Source organism: Acomys minous, assembly GCF_964271855.1.
Source record: "Acomys minous genome assembly, chromosome: 3".
NCBI lineage: Eukaryota > Metazoa > Chordata > Mammalia > Rodentia > Muridae > Acomys > Acomys minous.
Genome location: NC_140485.1, coordinates 56,916,552 through 56,941,729, shown reverse-complemented (window position 1 = coordinate 56,941,729; position 25,178 = coordinate 56,916,552). Strand labels below are relative to the sequence as shown.

Here is a 25,178-nt window from a genome sequence, read left to right as displayed (position 1 = left end):
CAACAGAAGAGCTTCTGACTCAAAAAAGTTGAAAACAAGTGCTGGGTGTTGTCCTTTGACCTCTGCGTGTGTGCATGTGCACTCAAACTCAGAAATAGTTTGTAAGTTGAAGGAAAAATAGTACACATGCAATACGGACTCATGTTTTAAGCTTACTGTATGTCAGCAGTCTATATAGCTCCCTGCGTTTTTAATGTATTTATATTTTATTTGTATGTGTGTGTGTGCTTGTGTGAGCCTTGTGCCCTATCTCTGTGCAGGATCCTACAGAACAGAACAGGCCACCAAATTTCCTGAAGTTACAGGCAGTTGTGAGCCACCATGTGGGTGCAGGAAACTGAACCCCTGGCCTCTGGAGGAGCAGCCAGTGCTCTTAACCACTCTACAGCGCTTCAGTCTTGTTATAACTCAGCTCACGGTTTTATCCTGTATGAAAGTAACGGGATGGAGTTAGGATTCTTTTTTAACCTTTTACTGAATCTTTGTGAATTTCACATCATGCACCCCAGGCCCACTCGTCTCCCATATCTGTCCTCTGCCCTTGCAACCTCCCCCTCAAAAGAAAATAAAAACCACACAAAGAACAAAACAAAGCATAGAAAAAACCTCATCATAGGCGCTGTGGTGTGTTATTGCATGGTGTGTCCCACAGAATACCCCTCTGTCCACACATCTTACTTGCAAATGTTCATTGCAATGAGTCACTGGCCTGGTTCAAGGTCTCTGGCTTCTGTGACACCATCTATATTGGATCTTCACCGGAACACCTCCTGATTAACCTGTTGTTGCCCTGTGTCATGGAGACCCTGCAGCTTTGGATCAGTAGGACCAGCCCTTTGACATGCTCCAACCGTTCATAAATGATGGAGATTTTGGGGTGGGCCAACTCAAAGCCCTGGATCTGAGCCTGGGTGGTAGCTGAGCTGGTCAACCTGCCGGCTTCCAGGACTAGGCCCAGGTTAGCAGAAGGAGGCAGCAAGCTTCTGAGACAACAGTTGAAACAGGCGAATAAGAGTTCCTTTTACGTGTGTACGTGTGTTCCTGGTGCCCTGGAAGTCAGAAGAGGGCACTGGATCCCGTGGAACTAGAGCTACAGATGGTTGTGAGCTACCTACCGCGTGAATGCTAGGAATGGAGTCTGGGGCCTCTGCAAGAACACGTGCTCTTGAGTTCTGTGCATCTCTCCAGCCCTGAGAGTGTAAAGCAGGAGCGATGCAAGCCCTGTTCATGGCAGCATTAATCCATAGGTCAGACTAGGATCCTTAGGGGTCAAAGGAATGCTCTCCAGAAGGCCCCCTTGCTACATTGTTGTTCTGGCATTGTTCCCAACACTTGAGTTTGGGGTACACATGCAGACTGCAGTAGCGACTCTAACCAAAGCATTTGAATTCTTTCTTTCTTTCTCTCTCTCTCTCTCTCTCTCTCTCTCTCTCTCTCTCTCTCTTTCTTTCTTTCTTTCTTTTTCTGAGACAAGCTCTCTCTATTACATAGCTCTGACTGTCCTGGAACTTGCCTGTAGACCAGACTGGCCTCAAACTCACAGAGATCCACTTACCTCAGCCTCCCGAATGCTAGGATTAAAAGTGTACACCATCAGGCCTGACCATCTAGGGTTTTTTGTTTTTGTTTTTGTTTTTTGGTTTTTTTTTTTTGGTTTTTCGAGACAGGGTTTCTCTGTGTAGCCTTGACTGTCCTGGACTCGCTTTGTAGACCAGGCTGGCCTCGAACTCACAGCGATCCGCCTGCCTCTGCCTCCCGAGTGCTGGGATTAAAGGCATGCGCCACCACGCCCGGCTAGGGTTTTTTTTTGTTGTTGTTGTTATTTGTTAGGATTTTTTTTTTTTAAATACAGTATTATGCCTACACGTGAGCCATCAGTCCAGAAGAGGGCACTGGAGCTCGTTATAAATGGCTGTGAGCCACCTTGTGGTTGCTGGGAACTGAACTCAGGACCCCTGCAAGTACAGCCTGTGCTCTTAACCTCTGAGCCATCTCTCCAGCCCTGACTACCTCGTTTTGAAATGACTTTAAATATGCTCACAACACTGGAGATAGTAGCACACACCTTTAATTATAGTAACTGAGAGACAGAGGCAAGATGAGTCTCTGTGAGCTCAAGACCAGCCTGGTCTACACAGTGAGTTCTAGGTCTGCAAGGGCTACATAGTGAGTGTTGGCTGTTCATGCCAACTCAAGTGGCAGGTGGACTCTCTGGAGTAAACTATACTTTGTAAGCTTTGTAAACCCTCAATCATGCAGGCAGGCAGGCTCTGCCTGAGGAGCTCCAGCAGCCAGGCTGTAAAGGCTAAAACAGCTGCAACTGCTGTTCAGCCCTTCTTGGGGCAAAAGGTGTGTGGAGGGGGCAGGACGGTGGTTACCAGGCCCTGCCCTCAGACTTTGGTAACATCCCTAAGGGCCCTTTCTAAAGCAGGAGAATGGCCAGGGATTGCCCTACTTTAAATAAATAAATAAATAAATGCACCAATCCCTGAGTTTGCCCCAACGTCATGCCACATAATCCCTCCAATCCCAGGCCACCTCAGAAAGCTCCACCCCCTCCTAGAAACCCTATATACATCCTGCATTCTGCCCACTTCTCGGCTGATTTCACCCAAGCAGACTCAGCTCTCTCCTGGGTTTTTCAGTCCCAGGACATCTTTAAGGTGAGGATTGCTTGTACAGTGTGACTCTTTTGTACCCCTTTGCTCCCAACTGCCAGCCAGGATACCTTTCCAAGCAGAGCTATAACGCTTCCACTGGGGACGCCTCGCCCACTGGAACAGAGCTATTAACACTAGCATTGGGGACCATTCCTGGCAGCTGGACATGACAGTTCACACTTGTCTGTAATCCATCTCCAAATGTCTTGACCCCCTCACACAGACATACGTGAGGCAAAATACCAGTGCACATACAATAAAATAAGTCAGTTTTTGTTGTTGTTTGTTTTGTTTTTTTAAGAGCAGAACTTCTGTGGGGAAGCCTACATTTACAGTAAGACTCATCCATGGGGCTCTGCTGGGTAAGGTTGAAATCTGACCTCTCTAGGTAGCCATTTTGCAGCCTCTGAAGGCACACTCCCTTTTCGTCATGAGGTTCCCACTCCACCTGATCTGGTAAGGGAGTGTCTCATAGCCCTCAAGGAAGATTATAGGCCTGACCCTTTCCTGATAAGAAACTTCTTGAACAAGCACAGAGAATTCCTGGAAGCACCCACCCTGTGCTGAGGAGATCCTAGCCTCTAGCAAATGACCTATTGTTTTTTCCAGTGCTAAGACCCTGCGTTACCACGTGTAAATGAAGCACTGTACCACTGTACATAAACTAATTATCCTGGCGCCCTTAGCCCTAGCAAATCAGACATATTCACCCTCAAGACCCCTCCCCACTGCCCAGGGTTTATAAATAAAGGCTGGCTGGCGGCTGGGGGTGCTCCCTCACACTCCTGCTCCCCATTCTCCCACCATGACCATCTGAGACTCCATTAATTCCAGGGGGAATGGCTGCTGGATGCCGGGTGGTCAGGCAGCGATGGCAGAACTGCCGTTGCAGCCACTGGGACCTGCTTCACTACTGCTGCTAGCTCAGTGCTAACCCCCAGTGAGACCGGGTACCCAAGTGAGGGGCCCCACCCTAAAGTACTCTAGCTGCCCCTCAGGGAGAAAGGGGCCCTTGTTGGGACCTTCGATCCCAAGGGCTGTCCATTCTCTTCTGGAGGCAAACAGTGCCTGGACCAGCCCACAGGACGTGGGACCCAGGCCACCTGTCTGCCAGATGCAGAACAACATTTTGTCTAAGCAAGAATAAAATAAAGGGGCTGGAGAGATGACTCAGTGGTTAAGAGCACTGCCTGCTCTTCCAAAGGACCCAGGTTCAATTCCCAGCACCCACCTGGCAGCTTACAACAGTCTGTAACTCCAAAATCTGACACCCTCACACCAATGCACATAAATTAAAAAATTAAATAAAAAAAAATTTTTTTAAAGAATAGAATAAAATAAAACAGGACCACAAAATTGTTGCCGCTCCCTTGAGGATGGTCTGTTCTTACTGACACACTTCTGGCAACAAGTGAGCAACTCCTGAAAGGAGTCCAGGCATCTCCTCCCAGTTGCTTTCTGACCACTTGCTTTGGGGGAACTAGCATCGAACAGCTCAGTGATGGTCCATGCTGTGCTAGCAGGAGTGGAAGTAGTCATTCTTGGAAGGGACCCTGCTCAGCAGGCCAGCCTCAGGATGACCAGAGATTGTAAGCATTATAGCTCTGAGGGCAAAGGTACCCTGGCAGTCCAATAGGACATCCCTTGGAGGAGAAGTTCCTGTTGGGGAGTTGGGGGTGGCCCTAGTAGCAGCCAGGTTAGGCTCAACCCTGGCCCTTAGCTTTTTCCTGTGGCATTGTGTTGATATACTTACACCTTAAAACCATCATGATTTAAAAAGAAGACAGTCTGAAATTGTATCCAATATAAACACTCCCTTACAGTGAGCTCACAGCTTCCTTGGCTTGACAGATGCCAGACACAGCACTGGGCAATGCGGCTATTTCTAAACACACAGTATCTTTTAAAAATTACACTAACTTGTTGATTTTGTATGTAGGTAGGCAGGTGGGTGCAGGCCATGGTATGCAAGGCATATGAATTGGTTCTCTTCTATCATTTGAGCCCTGGAGCTTGGACTCAGCTCATCAGGTTTGGCAACAAATGCCCTTACTGGCTGGACCATCCTGTTGACTCAGGGTCTCTTTTTTATTAATCTAACTTAATTGGTAAATTCACTATGTGGATGAGATGAGTGCATGCGCACTGGACTTTGGCTACTTAAGAGCTGCCATCAGAAGAAATCTAATCTCAGTTTCCCTTCCCCTTCTGGTCCCACAAAAGCCACTTGTGGGCACGGTGGAAAGCAGGTCCTGACTGTTGCTTCCTCTTATGGCTGAAACTACTTCCCCTGAACCACTGCACTGGTCAGTATCCACTGTGTTTTCTGCGTAGGCTCTGGAAGACCCTTCCGAGTCCCCTCAAGGAGTTTATTTTTGTTTTTTGTTTTTGTTTGTTTGTTTTTCTGTCAGATGGAAATTGAGGGCACTCATAGCTACAGCCATTTGGTTTCTGGAGCCTTGGTTCTGGGTTGTTAAAGAACATGCTGTCTGAAGCTGAGCGTGGTGGCACACACCTCTAATCCCAGCACTCAGGAGGCAGAGGCAGGCGGGTCACTGTGAGTTCGAGGCCAGACTGGTCTATAGAGCTAGTCTTGGACAGCTAAGGCTACACAGGGAAACCCTGTCTCGGAAAAAAAAAAAAAAACTAGAACATGCTGTCTGTCTTCCTTGCCTTTTATATCAAGGAGGTGACTAGGTCCCCTTCTTCTGGAACTCAGTGTTGGAGTGAGGTTACACAGAGACGACAGAAGATGCTGCATTGTCACAAAAGCATGGGATTCCCAGGATGTCCAAGCAACCGAGGAACTGATCCTCACAGTTCACCATTTGGAGCCCCTGGGTTGAGAAAAGGGAAAGGACCCTGCTTAGGCACTCAAGCGTGAGAGGCCTAGAGCCAGGCTTTCTGACTTTGGCAAGGAATTCCAGGTTGGACATGGGGAAGGTGACTTGGGAACTCTGACCCTTGCAGCATCTGCATCTGCAGGCAGCTGGTGCTAAAGACTCCCATGGAGAAAGCTCCCTGAGAATTCACGCCGCCACTTTCTCACACCTGGTCATGCCTGCCAACAGGTGAGGCTGGAATTCTGGCGTCTAGGGGCATTTTTGGATCAGGACACTGGACAGGGAGAAGAGGACATTGAGAGTGGCTCTACAGGATGCCCTGGCTAGTGCTTTGCAAAGAACATGTACTTCTGAGACAGTAGGCACAGTAGGATGTGTCCACGATGCCCATACCTCTCTAGACCACAGAAGCTCGTGGCCCTTGTGGAGGATACCTACCCTGAGCCAACTCAGGTGAAAGAATGCTCCACCACACCCTTTGGGCAATGACTATGGTCCCTAAAGTTGGCCTAGGGTGGCTCTGAACTAGGTGACCTCAGGACTCCTATGAAACCACATTAGAATGCTGTAAATCTCTCTCTCCAGCTCTAGCATGCTGTGCAGCACATAGGCTCCAGGTCTGACCACAGTGACAGAGTAGGTCCAACCTACTCTAGGGTTCTCAGTATTTCTCTGCCCTCTGTAGAGTCTCTCCATGAAGTTTCCCATAAAACTTGAGGCAGATGCTGCTGTCTGGCCTGCAGAAGCTGGTTGGACACACTTTCATTCAACCCAGTCTGAAGAAACTGAATGAGAAGCCACACGTGTGTGCCACTGCCACTAGATTTATTAAGGTTGCCAACACATCCACTAAGAGGGCCACCAAGTGAGCCCCAGCCACACCTGGCCTAGTGTCTGAATAGGGGACCCTATCTCCTGCCTAGTGAGCTCCTTGAGAGAGAGCCCAAGGTCAGACACAGTTACAAGGACTGGACAGTTCGGAGTGTGGGGAAAGAAGCAGGAAGCTGGGGGCGCAGGGGAGCAGATAGGAACAGGAACAAAATTCGCATCTAGACAGAACTGAACAAAACAGAACTCAAAAATGTTCTTGTCGCCACCGGGTCCAATGCTTCTTAGCCAGACATCTCCTCCCGCTGTTCCTTGTTCCGGCGCACCTCAGCAGCGTGCAGCTCCTGTGGAGACAGGCAGAGGAGCCCTGAGGAGCAGCCAAGGGTAAGGGGGACCCCAGGAACGTTCAGCTATGTAGGCACACCACTGTACTTCAGGAGCCCTGGAGCCACAGTGCTTAGGTATCAGACCAAGGGACTGGGTGGGCACCTGACCCCCAAGGTAAACAAATTCCATTCCCTCTTGGAGCTGGGCCCTGCGGAGATGCAAATTCCTTCAGAGTGCCTCGTAATTACCCTAACCTTATACTACCTGTGATTTTGTTGAATGTATCTCACTAGAACCAAGTTTTGGGACTGATTCCAACGCTAAGGGAAACGCTCAACTTAAAAAAAAAAATTCTCGGGGCTGGAGGATGGTTCAGTGGTTAAGAGCACTAGTTACTCTTGCAGAGGTCCTGAGTTCAATTCCCAGCAACCCAGCAACCACACAGTGGCTCACAACCATCTATAATATGATCTGATGCCCTCTTCTGGCCTGTAGGTGTACATGCAGATAGAGCACTCATACACATAGAAATTTTTTTTTTTTTTAGCCAGCAAATAAAAAAAAAAACAAGAAAAATTTCTCGAAAGACACCATTAGGACCCCTTTCTTTACTCGGTGCACAGACCGTGTCCCACACCCAGAGCCTGCCCAGCTGTGATCACGCCTGCCACGTCGTTGCCCGCTCCTTACACCACTCCCGCGCCTACCTTTTCGCGCAGCCGCTCTCGCAGCGCGGCCAGGTGAGCCTCGCGGATCTCCTTGCTCAGCTCCATCTTGTAGTTGAGCTTCTCCTCCGCCAGGCGACTAAAGTTATTGTTTTCTTCCAGCGCCTTGTGCAGCACCTCGCGCTCGTGCTCACGCCGCTCTGCCAGCTGCTTCAGCACCTGAGCCTCCTGGGTCTGCGCAGAGCCAGGGGTTAGTAAGCAGTGTCTCGATGCCCTCCTGAGCTGAGCCCTGCAGGCCTTTACTCTTTGGTGCCCAACCGTTAGACAAGCCCCATGCCCCTCACCTGCCAGGGCATGGACCCCAGACGAGCGTCTCTGGCCTGGGAGCCAAGCAGGGCGGTAGGGAGTCAGATTTCTCTTGTACAGGGCCTGCTCTGCCCCCCTCTGTTTCACAGCTTAATCACATTTGGCCATGACTCAGTTGTCCTGCTGTCCCTGGCTCCACCCAGTACCCCTCACGTTTCCCTACTTCCCCAGTTTGCCTGGCACTTCCAGGGCTTTTGAACTGAAAATTCTGCTTGCTAGGAGGCCCTCTAGTGCCAGGTGAACCATAGCAGCCAGAGTCTTCTTGCTGGACTAAGAACTCCCAAGCTCACAAAGGTTGAAGGAGGAGAGTAAATTCTGAACCCTGAGTTGTGGTGACTTCTCCAGACTTCCTCAGACAACTGCCTGGTGAGCACTGAGCAGGTATAGATGCAGGTAGATCAGCTAGGCCCCAGCTCCCCGCTATTGCTCAGCAAAAGGCTGTGTCCACGTGGATCTGTCAAGGGACACGGTGGCGCCACACTGCCCTGCCTTGCTGGGGAAAGAAGTGTCTGGTAACCCCTGGGATGACAGATAATGGGGAGAGCCAGGATCCCTGGGGTGATTAGCTTCTGGCCTAGGCCGCCTCCTGAATGAAGCTCAGTGCCCGTGAGCCCAGGCTGAGCTCGAGTCCTAGTGTGCGTGGATTAAGTCATCTCCCTGCCCAGTGAGTGGGCTTTGCCCCTAGGATCTCAATGCTACAACGAACCTTGTTCTCTGTGTTTCAGTCTCCCAGGACCCCTCTGGACTACATAAGCAACCCAGCTCACGTCTTCAGCTAGGAGACCTTTTCTTCTCACACGTCTGCCCTGAACACTTTGTGTCCTCAGAGCCTATTCCAAGGAAATACAACCTGACCTCCCTCCGCCAGGGTTAAGGTTGAGGTCCTGTCAAGAATTTCATCCCTGTCACCCTGTGCTTGTCGCCATCTTGGCACATAACTTCTCTCATCTCATTCCAATCGCCCAGCAGGTTCTGCACCAGCCGGCCTAGTGTCCTGACAAAGCAAAGGGCCTGGTCAGACACGCCAAAGTGTGTGTGTGTGTGTGTGTGTGTGTGTGTGTGTGTGTGTGTAGAGTCCTTGCCTTCCTCCGTTCCTCAGCTGCCTCCAGCCGCTTCTGCAGCTCCTCCAAGGAAGCATCCTTCCTCTTGGGGGGAGAGGACAGCAGGGGGCTCTCTGGAGATAGGTCGGAAGGAGACTTGAGGATGACCTCGAAGCTCTGGCCAGAGGCTCGCTTATCCAGCTGCTTCACTTCCATATCTGCAGGGCAAGAGCAGATGGGGACTTCAGGGGGCCTAGCCAGAGCCCACAGAGCGCAGGGTGAGAGCTCTGCTCCCAGCACACGTCCCAACAAGGGTTGAGAAACGGATGCTGTTGCTCAGGTAGGACTCTTGGGCACACAGGTCCGACCCCCCCACACACACACACCCTCCACTCCCAAAATGGCTCTCTCTAGATGGGCCACAGCATCACCAGAGGCCAGAAGAAACAAGAGAAGTAATGTGGTCAGCTCCCCAGCCGAACAGGGCAGCAGCCGTGTGGGTTACACTCACCCCCATACTGGTAGATGGTGTTGGGGTGAGGCTGGGAGTAGAAGCAGGAGCAGATGAGCGACAGCACAGACAACTCCTTCATCTTCTCCTTGTAGGCTGTGGATGTGAAGCCAAGGTGAGCGGGCACTGTGACCACCCCGGTGTTTCTACGTCTTTCCCTTTCTGCGTTGCTCTTCGTCTATGTGCACATTTGGGTTTGGTTTTGTTTTGAGACGTAGTTCAGGCTTGGCCTTAAATTCACTTACGTAGTGCCGGGCGTGGTGGCGCACGCCTTTAGCCCAGCACTCGGGAGGCAGAGGCAGGCGGATCGCTGTGAGTTCGAGGCCAGCCTGGTCTACAAAGTGAGTCCAGGACAGCCAAGGCTACACAGAGAAGCCCTGTCTCGAAAAAAAAAAAAAAATTCACTACATAGCCTAGAATGACCTTGAACTCTTTATCCTTCTGGCCTCCACCTCCCGAGTGCTGGGTGTGTAGGTGTGGTGTGTACCAGCATGCCTCTGATTGTCTTGTTATATCGCCCATGCTGGCCTAGAACTCATTATTTACGTGAGGCTGGTGTTTGAACTCATGCTCCTCAGAACTAGGGTTACAGATGTGCACTACTATGCCTGGCCTATCCCAGATGCTCTTTGTCTGTTTCTCGCTGCCTGCTGCAGTGTGAATGAATGTTCACTTCCCGACAGTCACAGGTTGAAATCCTACCCTTGGTTGATAGTGTGAGAAGGTGAGCAGGTCATAAAGGTGTCAGCTTTGGGATTCTGGGGAGGCAGACTCCTGAATGAGATAATGACCTTACTGCACAGGGTCCCTAGTTACCCTTCAGCTCTTCTGACATGTGAGGCTACAAGGACACATCTAAGAATGTGTCACTCACTCGTCAAGCAAATCTAGTGACGCTCTGACTGAGGTTCTAGGCTATAGAGAAATAAGCTTCTATTTTTAGAAGAAATACCCAGTATAAAGGTATTTTTCAGATTAGTCTGAACAAACTATAACACTTCAGGCAGGGACTCTGTCCTCTGACTTTTTTTATACTTAATCACTGTTCTTATGTCTTTCTTCTTTTGGATCTTTGTGTGTACCTTTTGCTTTTCTGTTTTTAAACAGGGTTTTAGTCATGTCTGAGCTGGCCTTCAACTCCCAATAATCTTCCTGCCTCAGCCCCCTGTGCTAAAATCACAAATGTAAGTTACTACACCTAGCTTTTTTTTGAGTCTCTAGTTGTCAGTGTTCAAATTGTTGTTGGTTTTTGTTTTTTGTTTTTTCTCTCTGAATATATTTTCCTATGATTACTGGTAACATTGTGTCTTTGACTTTTTGTTTGTTTGTTGTTGTTTGATACAGGGTCTCACTGTGTAGCCTTGGCTTGCCTGGCTGTGAGGTGACTATGACCCTGACCCCCAACAGAAATGCTCACTTTTTGTTTTGTTTTGTTTTGTTTTTGAGACAGGGTCTCTCTGTGTAGCCTTGACTGTCCTGGACTTGCTTTGTAGACCAGACTGACCTCGAACTCACAACGATCCCCCTGCCTCTGCCTCCCAAGTGCTGGGATTAAAGGTGTGTGCCACCAACGCCCGGCAAGAAATGTTCACCTTTAAACTGAAAATAAAGCTGGGTACCAGTAGTACACGCCTGTAATCCCAGTATTCGGGGAGGCAGAGGTAGGTGGATCTCTTTGAGTTCGAGGCCAGCCTGTCCAGGACAGCCAAAGGCTATACAGAGAAACCTTGTCTCGAAAAACAAACAAACAAAAAACAAAAATAATCTTACTGTTCCCGGTCCATTCACTTGTGAACCAGTTCCATTGGAGACTACTGTTTTGGTAATGTCCAAGAATCCTGCAAGCCCAGTACACTTACTCCATTCCTTGGGGACAGGCATGCTATGTCTTAGTTTACTGGGGTGACAGTCACAACATTCACTGAAATGCAATCCTAGAGGATCAATTCCCAAAAGCGGGTAGGCTCTGAGACCCAGACCTGGGACTCTAGATAGAGGAGGAATAGGAAGAGGGAAGAAGAATGCCGCTTCCATGTTTAATTACCTATCAGCACCATTGGAGGGAACCTACAAGCGGAGCTTGAACAGCATTTATTAGATGGATCAGAAACTTTCTGGTTGAGGTTTTTTTGTGTTTTTTTTTTGTTGTTGTTGTTGTTGTTTTTTTGAGACAGGGTTTCTCTGTGTAGCCTTGACTGTCCTGGACTCACTTTGTAGACCAGGCTGGCCTTGAACTCACAGATCCACCTGCCTCTGCCTCCTGAGTGCTGGGATCCCACCACGCCCAGCTCTCTGATTGAGTTTTACCTGATAATTAAAAAAAAAAAAATTGAGGTGACATAGAATTGAGGATACGGGGTAGAAACGGTCAGAACTTTCGTGGTGAGCTTTGTCCTCCCACAACAAGCACAGAGGATGCTGGTTTGACTTAAGGTTTCTGATAGCTCAGATTCATTTGGAATTAACAGCCCCAGCAGCAGCGGAGGGAGCAGAGACAAGGGAAAAGTCGGGAGGGGACCTCATACTTTTTATTTTACTTAACATGTATGGGGGTGGGTTTTTTGTTTTGGTTTTGCCTGCATGTACACCTGTGCACTGTGTTTGTGCCTGAGGTCCCTCTGAGACTGGGGTTACAGGGGATTGTGAGCCACCACCACTTGGCTGCTGAGAAACAAACCTGGATCCTCTGGAAGGGCCATCTCCCCAGCCCAAGGCTTTATTTTATTTTTTATTTTTCCTCTCTTCTCTACTTCTTCGATGCCCTCCCTCCTTTCCTTCTTCCTTCCCCCACACCTGCTTTGTTTTGTTGTGAGTTTAAAGACAGGGTGCAGTGTAGTCTAGGCTGACCTTGAACTCACTGTGCAGCAAAGCCTGGCTTTGGTCATCCTTCCGCCTCCTGAGTGGACCATGCCCAGCCAAGCTCTGCTTTGTTTTTAAATAAACAACATCCACTCTTATATTCCTGCTATGAAAGGTTAATCTAACAAAGGAGGTAGAGGGGCGTGCTTTAGATGGTGCGGTGATGAGCTAGAGGGTTTGAGAGGTTGATTAGTCAGTAGATATCTGCTGGGTCTGGAGGAGGTCAGCCTTGTGCTGAGGAGACAGGAGGGAAGGAGCAGGGGAGGGTCTCGGCTAGAGCAGGACAAACCGGAGAGAAGGGGGTTTGTTCTCTTCAAGGCCGGGCTTGCTAGCACCCACCTCCCTGCCAGTCCTAGTTTCTCATATTCTCGTCTTGTATGCAAATCTCTGATAGGCTGTCCTCATAGGTCAGGCCAGGAGCCTGTGGCCTTATAGTTGCTCAAAGGCCATTTCTGCTTGAGCCTGAAATAGTCACAGGGTAAGTAGTGCAGGTTCATAGAAAATAACGTCAAGTTTAAGAACCAGTGCCAGGAAAGGGGAAAAAAAAAAAAACCAGTGCCAGAGCCAGCTGGATAAGTTTGAGGCCAGCCTGGTCTACAAATAGAGTCCAGGATAGCCAAGGCTACACAGAGAAACTCTGTCTCGAAACATCTCCCCCAAAAAGAGAGAGAGAGAGAGAGAGAGAGAGAGAGAGAGAGAGAGAGAGAGAGACAGAGAGACAGAGAGAAAGACAGACAGACAGACAGACAGACAGACAGACAAAGCGCCAGTACCAGGAAGCTGCCTTCCAGATAGCTATTACTTCATCATAGAGGAGGCTGTCAGAGATTCAGGGAGCAGTACCAGCCTGGGCAGGAGTAAACATCTGGAGAAAAGAGTGGGGTGCTGTCCACCTGGGTCAGGAATCTCTGAAGTCAAAGTTGGAAATCTAAGTGTTCGACAGGCAAGTGAGGTACCATATGTTGTAGCTGCAGTCAGGGGCACAGTGTCAGGTGACCATGGACACTTTCCTTGGTATGGCTTCTCTTAGTTTGATAGACAATGGGGAACTTTCTTCTTAGAAGACAGATCCTCAAGGACCAAATAAGACAAGTGACCGCAGGCAGGGCCTGGGGATGAGGCCTGTTCTACATGATCTGGCTGCAGGAAGGCGAACACGTTGGAGAAACTGGTACTTTAGAGACAGTAAGCAAGAGGAAGCCCTTACCCGGAGCTAACGGGGAAAGGGGCCAGGTTTGGCTATAGCACAAAGCTGAGGTTGGATCCGTGTTTTAGGAGCTGGAGCTTAAAGGGTCTTTTACACACGTGGTCCTCTCCTTGGCTGATACTGAAATTCTCTGGGCGGCGAGGGGCGGGTTCAGGGCGGGACCGCGTGAGGGGTGGAGTTTGTACCTGGGGCCAAAGCCAAGGAGTGGAAGAACCACGCGTTGACCTATTTGACCGCCGACATCACCCTCTTGGGCTGAGGGAAGGAAAGGTAGCAAGGTTTTTAGGGGAAACCAAGGTCAGTCTCAGGTACCCGGGGGCGGGGAGTGGCAGTGGTGCAGGAGAAGACAAGCCTTGCTGGGACCAGGGACTGGGCGGGGCTATCCAGCTTTAGGTTCTCCGGTCAAGAGTGGAGCCACCGCAACCATGGCAGGACCTAGTATCTTGTTAGTGTCCTTCCCTCCGCCTGGGTTCGACCCTCTATGCTGTCTGAGGTGTGGGAGACTCCCTTTGAAAGCAGACCCCACCACACCCCGGAATGCTTTGGAAACGCAACCGCCTTTCCTCCACTTACACCCAATGGCGCAAAGGGTGGATGTTCTTCTAGCTGAAGTGGATTACCCTAGCGTCTCAGAGGGTGGTCCCCAGCTGCAGCGAACACCGCAGGGGGCGGGAATGGAGGTAAAGAAGCCTTGCTTGTCGCAGGCTCAAGCCTCCTTCCGCGCGCTGTTCAGATGTCCGTCCATCGTTCCTGCGCCCCTCCCCCCATTTCTCAGGGACCAAGTCCAGGTTTCTGAGGAAGGTCCCACCGCCCCCTCAACCCCCTCTGAAGACTGAATGGCACTGGAACCCAAGGTCGTTGGAGCCTTGGGGGACCAGGAAGCCCCACAGCAGGCACTCTTATCCGCAGGCAAGAATCCGCAGAGACGCTCTGCCGCAGTCGCACCTTGGCCCTGCACCCCGGCACCCGAAGGGGCAAAGCTCCGGGGAACCCGACTTCACTCAGCGCAACCTAGGGTGCGGCTCCTGTCCTGTGTCCTACAGCTTCTCGGCACTTGAGTCCCCTCCCGCCCCTTAAAGGCTCTAGACCCTATTCTTGCAGGGCTAGCCCAGCCTCGCCATGCACAAGATCCGACACAGGAAAATGGAGTCACTAACTTGCTCCTGCGTCAGGCGAAGCCTCTGCTTAGACAATGGCCTCTACTAAGACCCACCGCCGTCCCATAATTTTCTGCCCCCAGGCTCCCGAGCCCTACCAGATACGGTGCTGGCCATGGTGCTGGCGGCGGCTAGGGCTTCGGAGGTTGGAGGGATGCGGGCGGCGTCTGGGAGCTGCAGTCGGCGAATGCTGCAATGCTGTGGAGGGGAGGGAGGAAGGGCGGGCGCGGCAGGAGGAGGAGGGAGAGAGGGATGGATGGAGGGAGAGGGAGTGGGAGGAAGGGGAGGGGAGAGGAAGAAAGGAAATTCGAGAAGAGAGAGGAAAGGGAGGGAGGGCGGGAGGGAGGGAGAGAGGGAGACACAGACAGACAGACAGACAGACAGACAGACTGACAGACTGAGATAAACAGACAGTGAGCAACAGCAACTATCAAAGGAAAGACAGTGGGAGGGAGGGAGAGAAGAGCAAAGGGCGCAGCTAGAGGCCCACATTTCATCTGCAGGCAACCATGGATAACACTCCTGTCCTATGGCTTTGTGCGACATGGAGGTTAGACTCATTCGTTCCCTAAGGGAGGCAGGGAAGGAGCAAGGCTTGTAAGGGGCTATCCCTTAGTCAGGGTGGGCGACAGAGGCTGCTGGAGGCTGGGTGATCACTAAGCCCCTCTAAGTGCTGAAAGAAAGGAATTGGCTGGTTTGCTAGAGGTGACACTGGCCTACGAGAACATCTAGATGACTCTGTCCAGGGAATGGTTAAATAAGGTCTGTGTGTGTGTGTGTGTGTGTGTGTGTGTGTGTGTGTGTGTTAAGGCCGGCGACAGGGATTTGATGTGACCCCCAAGTCAGGTTCTGGTGTCAGCTCTCACGTTCCCTATTTCTAACCTCACTAGGCCTTTCCCTCCCACCCCCCCCACCCCCTGAAGATGGAAATAGAGAGTAAGTGCTGGGGCTGAGCGTACACGTGTGTTTGTGTTCTAGTTGCATTTCTGCTGGCATAGAATGTTCTGGTCAAGGGCTGAGAAGTGTGGGAGGGCATGCCTTTAGTTCCAGCAGAGGCAGAGGCAAGAGGATCTCTGTGAGCTCCAGGCCAGCCAAGGCTGCATAGTGAGACCCTGAGGGGAAAAGTAAGCTCTGGCAAAGGCAACATAGGGGGAGGATTTATTTCAGCTTATAGGTTACAATCTATAGCTGAGGGAAGTCAAGGCAGGAGCTTGGGCTCAGGTCAGGTTGCTAGTCCGTAAAGCACTGCTTTAAAGGAGATGCAGCAGGAACAAGGAAGAGGCCTCCTTTCTTGCTCATAAGCAGGTTTTTGTTTGGCTACCTCTCTTATATCATTTGGGACAACCTGCTGGGGATGGTACTGCCCCCCCCCAAAGGCAGGTAAATTTTGGCCCAGGTAATCACCTCTCAATTGAGATTCCTTTCTGACATGCATGACTCCAGGCTGTGTCAAGGTGACAGGGCTAACTGTCCAGTAGCACTGCACACAACCATGCCCCTGGTATGTACACCTGAGCCCTGGCCTATATAACTGACACTTGGGGGTTAGATTGCATTGTGTGCGCAGGAAGACCTTCAAAGGGGATGTCCAATGGGCCTGGATAACAAGAGCCCTTAAAAAAAAAGAGCTCTTTTTCCCCTAAAGATTTGTTTTATTCTCTCTCTCTCTCTCTCTCTCTCTCTCTCTCTCTCTCTCCCCGTCTCTCTGTCTCTGTCTCTCTCCCGTGTGTGTGTGTGTGTGTGTGTGTGTGTGTGTGTGTGTGTGTGTATGTGTAGAGGAATATTAATTCAGAACATGGCTGTTCTGGCAAGAGATCACATCCAAAGATCTTCTAGGTCTGTGTGATGCAGCTGAAATACAAACATACCTTTAATCCAGGATACAGAGGCAAACAGATCTGAGTTCAAGACCAGCCTGGTATAGAGCAAGTATCAGGTAAAGAAAAGCTTAGGTCCAGGCATGGTGGTACATGCCTTTAACCCCAAACATTGAAGGTAAAGTTAGTTTGTAGAAAGGGTTTGAAAGTGACAAATCAGAGAAGATTTGACAGACTAAGATGTGCCAAACTCTCACAAGAAGAGAGGAAAGGGAAGCTATTTTACAGGGAGTTTTTAACCAGTACAGTAATAGAGAGATAGGTTGTAGAGAGAGAACTCAGGTGAAGATGGAACAGGCCAGAAAATGAGAAGAAGCCAGAAGGTTAGAGCAGATCACTGAGTTAGTTTGAGGCCAAGCAGAGCAATTTTGGGTCAGGAGAGAAGCCAGATAAATAAGTCAGCTGGGAGAAGAGTTTGAGCCAGAACAGCTGAGTTGAACCAGCCAGCCCAGAGCCCAGAAAGAACAAGTAAGGATCAGCTTATTCAGCATTAAGTCTCAGAGGCTGAAAACATTCCAGGCCTAGGTTAGATTATACAGAAGCTTCCAGGAATAGGCCTAGGCTAGCACAAGGAGGCAGTAAGCCTCCCAGACAACAATTGAGCAAGGAGAATAAAAGTTACTTTTATGTGTGTGTGTCTCTCTGTGAGTGAGTGTGTGCGTGCGTGCGTGCGTGTGTGTGTGTGTGTGTGTGTGTGCGTGTGTGTGTGTGTGTGAAAGCTGTTTCCATCTTGTAGTCATCAAGACCTTAGATCTATCACCACTGGAAGCAAATCCTGCCAACATGAATGTTCTGGGTGCAGGTTTACCTTCAGAGTCTCCAGAGTCAGGGTCCAATACATGAAGCCTCAAACAGGGCTTTGGTGTGAGATAGAGGCAGGTTCCAGCACCAGCTCTGACATTCTCTATTGGAGGGAAACTTACCGACCTCTCTGAGCATCTACATTTTGGTGTAAGATGAAGCCCAAAGATGTAGAGGAGAGTGTACTAGGGATCGTCTTGAGCTGCTTATTTTTGGTATTTAGTTATGTAGAATGCTAAGCTCATTCATACGAGGAAGCACAGTTCTGTGTTTACACTGCTCATTGGAATTCTGCTCTAGGAAGGAGTTGGAAGAAGGAAGAAGCACACAAATCTGTTCCTTGTTACAGACATGGGGACAAGCCTTAAAGGCTTTGCTTAGCAAAGTTCCAGAGACCTGCAACTGTCCAACATGATCTCTAGACATCCAGAACAGTTGCTGAGGCTTTCTTTTTCTTTTTTTTCTGAGACAGGGTTTCTCTGTGTACCCTTGGCTGTCCTGGGCTCACTTTGTAGACCAGGTTGGCCTCAAACTCACAGAGATCCACCTGCCTCTGCCTCCCAAGTGCTGGGATTACAGGTGTGTGCCACCACCTGGCTTCAAGGCTTTTCTTGACAAAGCTCCAAAGATCTCTGGCTAATCACCACTGCCCTTAAATATTACATATGGTCCAGGTGTAATTTTGCCTTAAAGTTACTTTGAAATCTGATTTTTCTTCTAAAACTGTCTTTCTATTTCTCATTTTGACTGAGAGCCCTAATATAATTCACATAGTGAAAACCTTTTCCCACAGGCAATGTTGAAAGAAGGCATCTGGCCAAAGGCTTGAGACAATGAGAAAGTTCTTGGCTATGACTGTGTGTAGTCAGGCAGAAACTGCTTGGAAGAAAGTTAGGACCTTCATAACAGTACCTGGCTAGATACTGTTAGATGTAGAAAAGTTTCTTTAGAATCTGCTTTTAAAGCAATAGAAGGTGTGCTTGGAACATTATGCTTTACAATAGAGGACCCCTTGGCAGTTAGCCTAGGCTTGGATAGCACACCTGTTGGTTTGGGACTGGGAATAAGTCAAGATTTTTCTTTATTAGAGAACATTTAACTCAAGCTATGTTGTTATGACAATCTTGTAAACACAATGGCTTTAACCCAGGGAAATTTATGATTAAACTTTCCCAAGTATTGCTTAAGAAATAATAATCAGATTATGCTGACCATTGCTTGGATATTGATTGATTTTTGCTGTATGCTTTATTGTAGGTTTTACAGAAGTTTTTGTATTTCCTTGTTAGACTGTTCTCTTGTTTGTTGATTTTTTAAAAAAGATTTATTGATTATTATGTATACAGTGCTCTGCCTGCATGTACACCTGCAGGCCAGAAGAAGACATCAGATCACACTATAGATAGTTGTGAGTCACCATGTGGTTGCTGGGAATTGAGCTCAGGACCTCTAAAGGAGCATTCAGTGCCCTTAACCCCTGAGCTATCTCTCCAGCCCATTTTGTTGATTTTTAAATGTTGTTGTTGTTGTTTTGTGTTTTGAGACAAGGTCTCTCTGTGTTAGCCTTGGCTGTCCTGGACTCACTTTGTAGACCAGGCTGTCCTTGAACTCACAGCGATCTGCCTGCCTCTGCCTCCCAAGTGCTGGGATTAGAGGCATGCACCACCATGCCCAGGTTAAATGTTCTATTGATTATAAAAGATGAGAAAAACCATGATGTAATCTGTAATGAAAAAAGTTGAACTTTGGACTGGAGAGATGGCTCAGAGGTTAAGAGCACTGTCTACTCTTCCAGAGGTCCTGAGTTCAATTCCCAGCAACCATATGGTGGCTCACAACCATCTATAATGTGATCTAATGCCCTCTTCTGGCCTGCAGTTGTACATGCTGGCAGAACACTATATGTAATAAATAAATAAATCTTAAAAAAAAAAAAAGTTAGCCAGGTGTGGTGATGCGCGCCTTTAATCCCAGCACTCAGGAGGCAGAGGCAGGCAGATTGCTGTGAGTTCAAGGCTAGCCTGGTCTACAAAGAGAATCCAGGACAGCCAAGCCTACACAAAGAGACCCTGTCTTGAAAAAGAAAACAAACAAACAAAAAACTCAAAACAAAACAAAAACAAAAACATCTGCCTCAGTATGATGCCATGTCTGGGAGCAGACCTTGAGTTCTCACCAAAGTCACTAAAGAAAGTTTATGAGCAGCTGCTTTGGGGATGCTGTTCATGGGCTAAGTTTACAGAGCAGGATTCTTTACTGATCTGAGTTAACTCTGGACCTTCTAGGAGGACCCCCACATGTCAGAATGATATTCAGTCATTCAGCAAGCACCTGTAAAATGCCTGTTGTGTGTTGGGGTTCGGCATACATCAGATAGAAGAGGATAGGAAAGGTGGAGCAGAGTCCTGGTACTTGGCAGCTGCTGGCAGTGAGGAGGCTCCTGTGACAGATGTAGTCAGATCATTCAGTTACAGTCATTTCCAACCTCCTAGACCTCAAAGTAAGCATTCATACACCCGAACAGAGTCCTTAGATCTCTCTCTCTCTCTCTCTCTCTCTCTCTCTCTCTCTCTCTCTCTCTCTCTCGTTTTTTGAGACAGGGTTTCTCTTTGTAGACCAGGCTGGCCTCGAACTCACAGAGATCCGTCTGCCTCTGCTAGAGTGCTGGGATTAAAGGCGTGCGCCACCAGGCCCAGCTTAGATTAACTTCTCTTTACTCTGTTCTTATTATCCTGTTTGAGCTTCTTACTCTCTGGAAGGTTTGTCATGTCCCAGTCCCAGAGCCAGCAACATCACTTCCCCCCATACTATTCCCGGAACAGTTGTCATGGAAGCCTTTTCTGGTCTCTAGTCAAAGGAGACCCCTTACTGTTAGTCCCTTCTTTATAGTCGCCACAAATTTATATGTGGTTGATTCACATCTGTGCTGTGGCTGGGAGAGTATTTCGTCCACCGAGAATCCCTGGGAGTGTGCCAGAGCACACTGATCCAAGTTGGTTGACTTGGTTGAGATTCTTTTGCATCCTGAGCAAGAGGACAAGAAGTACACGAATGACTAAACAGCCTTGGGTCCTGGCCATCGTCTCTACCCTCACTCTCTCTGGCAGGGTGGTACGTCAAGTTGTCCTAACTGCATAAAAATCTCCTTCCCCGAGAAAAGCCCCTTCTCTGCCTGGTACCACTTCACTCTTTTCCTTCCTTTCCTGGGAAATTCTAATTTCTTGGAGACCATTGCTTAAACGGTCTGATAGTCAAAGGGGAAGATCAGAAGGATCTCTTTAGAATATAATCATTCCCCCCCAACGATGGTCTCACTGGAAGCTGTGCATGCTGCTTCAAAGCAACTCTATGTGCTGTGGACCTAGGCTTGTCTCGCTATGAATTCTGGGCAGCACATGAATCAGCTTAGGTCTCAGCTCGACTAGTAGCCTAGGATGTTTCACCTGGACTTGTTGCCCATCCTTGTGTGGGGCCTCCCTCAATTTAAGCATCCCAACAAGAGATGGGGGTCTGGAAGACTGAAACAAGTCTATAGATGTGTCCGAGTGTTCTGTAAGTGTGATCTCACATGCACGGGTGTTAAAGAGACACTCAGAAACAAGTATCTACTAGTACTGGACAGCCACTGAAACATCGCCTTTGTCTGCTGGCTTTTTGGCACATATTGGGATGGTCTGAAACAAATATCTCTGACGTCAGGACTGCCCTGAAGGACTGTGCAGCTCTCTCTTCCCTGGAGCTCCTTATTGACTGTCAGCTAGTGCCAGGTGCTACAGCTTTAGAGGACATCACTTGACTCTTGGAGGACACTGATTGGAAAATAAGCTGGACCCAGGCTAAGCGAGAGATGAGGCAGTGAGAACTCTTACTCAGGGATCTAGGCAAGATGCAGCCATTTGTGGATATAAAAGTGAAAAATGCCTTTTGTGCGGCGAAGTCAGGAACCACAAGAAAGTTAGGATCTGTGCAGTTGTCCGGGCAATGGTGGTGGGCTGGTCAAATGAGCTAGTAGACGAGAGAAGATGGAGCTCACGATGCAACGGTGGGAGACCAGGCAGTGGTGGCGCCCGCCTTGAATCCCAGCACTTGGGAGGCAGAGGCAGAAGGATCAGAGTGAGTTCCAGAATAGTCAAGGCTACACAGAGAAACCCTGTCTCGGAAAAAAATAATAAAAAAGTGGATGGTGGTGTGGGGAGACTAGCGAACCTCTAGGCGATTACAAGTGCTCTGGCTAGAACACAGAGATGGGGCCAGGTCCACTGTGTGAAACCTGCACGCGAAAGTGGCAGAGGCGGGGAGAACCTGTAGACCCCGAGATTGGGGAACGGTTTCCGCCCGGATGGCAGAGTAGCGCACCGGAAGGGACGAGGCGGAAGTGTAGCGATTAGGCGTAGCTCTGCAGATCAGCCCGGGAAGTTCCAATCAGCGGACTGCGGAACACGCGGGACTGGCGTCCTCATAGTTGTTCGATCCGGATTTTGAAAGGCACCCCCACCGAGACAAGTGAGCTAGCCCTGCCACTGGCTGCTTTATCTGAACGGTCCGTGGATGGAGGTCGTAGACCACGCTGTCTCCAAGTCTGAAGCCGCCGCGGTGCACTCTGGGGCCGGAGGCTCTTGCTCCCGGTAGCGTCTAGCTGGAGGCGCTTCCCCAGGCTAGCTCCGAGGAGGAGGATAGACTCTCGCCTGTCAGGCGCATCTTAGAGCGGGTACGGAAGTTTGGAGAAGTTGAGTGACTTGCCGAGGGTTGCACAGATTTACATGTCACGATCCTGTTTTGCTACTTTTTGTTTTGTTGCTTTTCGAGACAGGGTTTCTCTGTGTAGCCTTGTCAGTCCTGGACTTTGTAGACCAGGTTGTCTTCGAACTCATAGATTCACATGCCTGTGCCTCCTGAGTGCTGGGATCAGAGGAGTGAGCACCACGCCTGGCCTGTTTCGCTACTTTATTTGCACTTGGGTGCCCACCCAGACCGTTTGGTTCGTGGCCCCGACTTTAAGAGCATCAGAGGCTGGAAAGCACTCCATGCTTCAGTGTTTGGATCCATGCCATGAGGGACGCTCCAAGGATCTTAGTCACAAATTTTTATAAAGCGTTGTGGGTAGAGCACATAGATTATGTTTGTTCAGGCACCTGTCGTCTGTTGTTTTGATAACTAGATTGTTTTGTTTGTTTGTTTACATATTTAAGTTCCTTTTTATTTTTAGTTTTGTTTTGTTTTTTGAGACAGGGTTTCTCCTTGTTAGCCTTGGCTGTCCTCGATTCGCTTTGTAGACCAGGCTGGCCTCGAACTCACAGTAATCTGGCTGCCTCTGCCTCCGAAGCTGCTGGGATTACAGGTGTGCACCACCATGCCCGACTTGCCTTTTTATTTTTTTTGAGACATAGTTTTTACATAGCCTTGGCTGCCCTGAAACTCACTCAGTAGACCCGGCTCAGAGATGCCTCCTGAGTTCTGGGATTAAAGGCGTGAGCCACCAGCACTGGCTCCAGGCTCCTATTGTTAGGAAATAACAGGTTTCCTGAACCTTCTAAAGTGATTGCTGTAGTGGTCTGTGGCTACAAAGGCTTGTCTTCTCCGCTGTGTTGCAGGGAAAGAGAAGAGAGAAGTCTGGTGCCACGTGCTGCCAGCACTGACCTGGAGTGGCTGAAACACTGACAGACCCAAACAGCCTGCAGCTTGGCCTCCCACTGTGTGTCCTCCTCAATGTAGGCTGATATGCCCAAGGTGGTCCTGAGTGGTGTGACAGTGGATTTTCCCTTCCAGCCCTACCAGTGCCAACAGGAGTACATGACGAAGGTCCTAGAATGTCTCCAGAAGGTAAAGCTACAAAGCCCAAGGCATTTATTTATTCTAGGGAGGAGACAATGCGTGTGAACCTTCAGCAACCCCCTACCATCCCTCTGCCCTCATCCATTCCAGACAGGCTCTGTCTGCGTTCGGTGATCACTAGAGTTTCCGGTCAGGTGAAGGGGGACTATAACAAGTGAACAAAAGAGATGATTCTAGAAAGCGGTGCCTTCGAGAATGTTACTGATGCCCTTTCTGAGTGGATGCTGTTTGTGTTGAGTCCAGTGGGTACGGAGTGGCTGAAGTCTGGAGAATGTTTCCATGCAGAGGAGCAGAAATCTGTCTGTCTGTGTGTTTATTTGGCGACAGGCTCCTTCACCCCAGCTGTCCTGGATAAGCTAGGCTAGCTTCCAGCTCACAGAGATCTGTCATTCCATGCTAGGAGTAAAGGTGTGTGTCACTATGACTGACTTTTTTGTTTGTTTGTTTGTTTGTTTGTTTCTGTTTTTCGAGACAGGGTCTCTGTAGCCTTGGCTGTCCTGGTCTCGCTCTGTAGACCAGGCTGGCCTCGAACTCACATCAATCCACCTGCCTTTGCCTCCCGAGTGCTGGGATTAAAGGCGTGCGCCACCACGCCCGGCCTTGTGACTGACTTTTTTTGTTTGTTTGTTTGAGCCTTGAAAAAAAGTCTTAGGGGTGTGGGGGGCGGGTAGCTTTCTACTTTTATCTTTAGGGGCCTCTTGTATTCTCATCACCTTTTCCCAAATGCCTTGTTCATACTTCCGTCTGATATCTGGGACACAGGACATCAGATTCTGTTCAGATAGGGTGAATGCCTGGATCCAGAATTGCAGAACAGTTTCCTATTTTGAGACTTGACACCTAATTAGTCATTTAACTATTTCTATCAGGGTGAAATATTTTGTCAGATTTTGGGTAATGCTCTGAAATTATTTTTGCTAATGAGGGCAATGAGTCTCTTGTTTGTTTGTTTGTTTGTTTGTTTTCTAAGACAGTCTCTTTACATAGCCCAGGCTGTTTGTTTTAGAACTGGCCAGCCTGACCTCAGACTCACCGAGATCTGCTTGTCTCTGGAGTTCTGAGGTAAAAGGCATGTGCCACTGTACTTGGCTAATGAGGGCAGCTTAGCCTATGGCTTTTAAGGCAAAAGTGGAAAATGCCATGAACTGATTTGTGTGCTCTGGTGTGGGCCGTGCAGCTGAGCGCCATCTCACTTTCCCCTGTCTCTCCGCACCCCCTGCTCTCCCTTTCCGTGCTGCTGACCCCATCTAGAGAGTGAATGGCATCCTGGAGAGCCCCACGGGCACCGGGAAGACGCTCTGCCTCCTTTGCTCCACACTGGCCTGGCGGGAACATCTCCGCGATGCTGTTTCTGCCCAAAAGATTGCTGAGAGAGTTCAAGGGGAACTCTTTGCCAGCAGGGCCTTGTCCTCCTGGAGCAATACTACTGCTACCAGCGGAGACCCAATAGGTGACTCTTCTCTCCCCACCCCCCGCCCCCACCCCCATCTCTTCTGGCCTCTTGTGGGGATGGTAGGGAAGGGATGGAGGCTGGAATGGGGTCAGTTCACCTGGGCTTCCACGATTTGTGCAGCAGAATTTAAGTAAGGAACATTTTGTATCATCTATATTTCTCACCATTTTGGGTATATATTTGGGGTCAGAGCTTCTTTCCCTGGAATTAGGGTACCACAGCAACCCCTAATGTCTAGGGTCAGGTTTGTGGGTGTCTGCACGGCTGAGTTAGCTCAGAGCTGCATGTATTAACACACACACAAGGATATGGCTCATAGCTACCCCCTTTCCTTACACATGTGCAGATTGCTATGCAGACATCCCAAAGATCATCTACGCTTCCAGAACTCACTCACAGCTAACGCAGGTCATCAGTGAGCTTCGGAACACTTCCTACCGGTATGTCAGCATGCTCACACTTGTCGAGATTATCTGGATCACGATCTTGTTTGGATCTGTACCAGGCCAGCTGAGTGTGTGTGTAGCATGTGGGAGGTGAAGACTGGCTGGTTTCCATATTCATTACTTGTGAGAAAGCAGCTTTGAACTAGGCACTTAGGGCGGTCCTTAAGCCCTGGGCTTCTTGCAGAGCTGTCATGCCTGTGGTCAGGGTCAGCTCTGCTCCTCAAGGCAGCTTTGCTCATGGTGGAAGAAGATTGTACTTTTAGCCAAAATCCAGCTGAGTCTTGATATCTTGCTATGGCTCCCATG

General features: G+C 49.3%; 2 protein-coding genes across 7 annotated transcripts in view; one reads left to right on the top strand and one right to left on the bottom strand.

Annotated features, from left to right (window-relative positions):
• RTEL1 (regulator of telomere elongation helicase 1) overlaps positions 1-25,178 on the top strand; it is a 72,634-nt gene that overhangs the window by 14,443 nt on the left and 33,013 nt on the right. For 4 of the 6 annotated variants that reach the window (XM_084774831.1, XM_084774832.1, XM_084774830.1 and 1 more), the window contains exons 1-4: positions 21,500-21,849; positions 22,733-22,961; positions 24,225-24,423; positions 24,773-24,866. In XM_084774831.1, coding sequence (XP_084630957.1) covers positions 22,860-22,961; positions 24,225-24,423; positions 24,773-24,866 — 395 coding nt within the window. In that variant the 5' untranslated portion in view covers positions 21,500-21,849; positions 22,733-22,859. Of the gene's footprint in view, positions 1-21,499; positions 21,850-22,732; positions 22,962-24,224; positions 24,424-24,772; positions 24,867-25,178 lie in introns of those variants that run through there. The other 2 variants (XM_084774828.1, XM_084774829.1) reach the window with 2 other exon arrangements.
• STMN3 (stathmin 3) lies at positions 6,312-14,720 on the bottom strand. Its single transcript, XM_084774872.1, has 5 exons — positions 14,562-14,720; positions 9,241-9,336; positions 8,772-8,947; positions 7,366-7,557; positions 6,312-6,675 (listed from the first exon to the last, which is right to left on the bottom strand). Exons 1-5 carry the CDS (start codon positions 14,578-14,580, stop codon positions 6,616-6,618), a joined length of 543 nt encoding a protein of 180 aa, XP_084630998.1. The 5' UTR covers positions 14,581-14,720; the 3' UTR covers positions 6,312-6,615.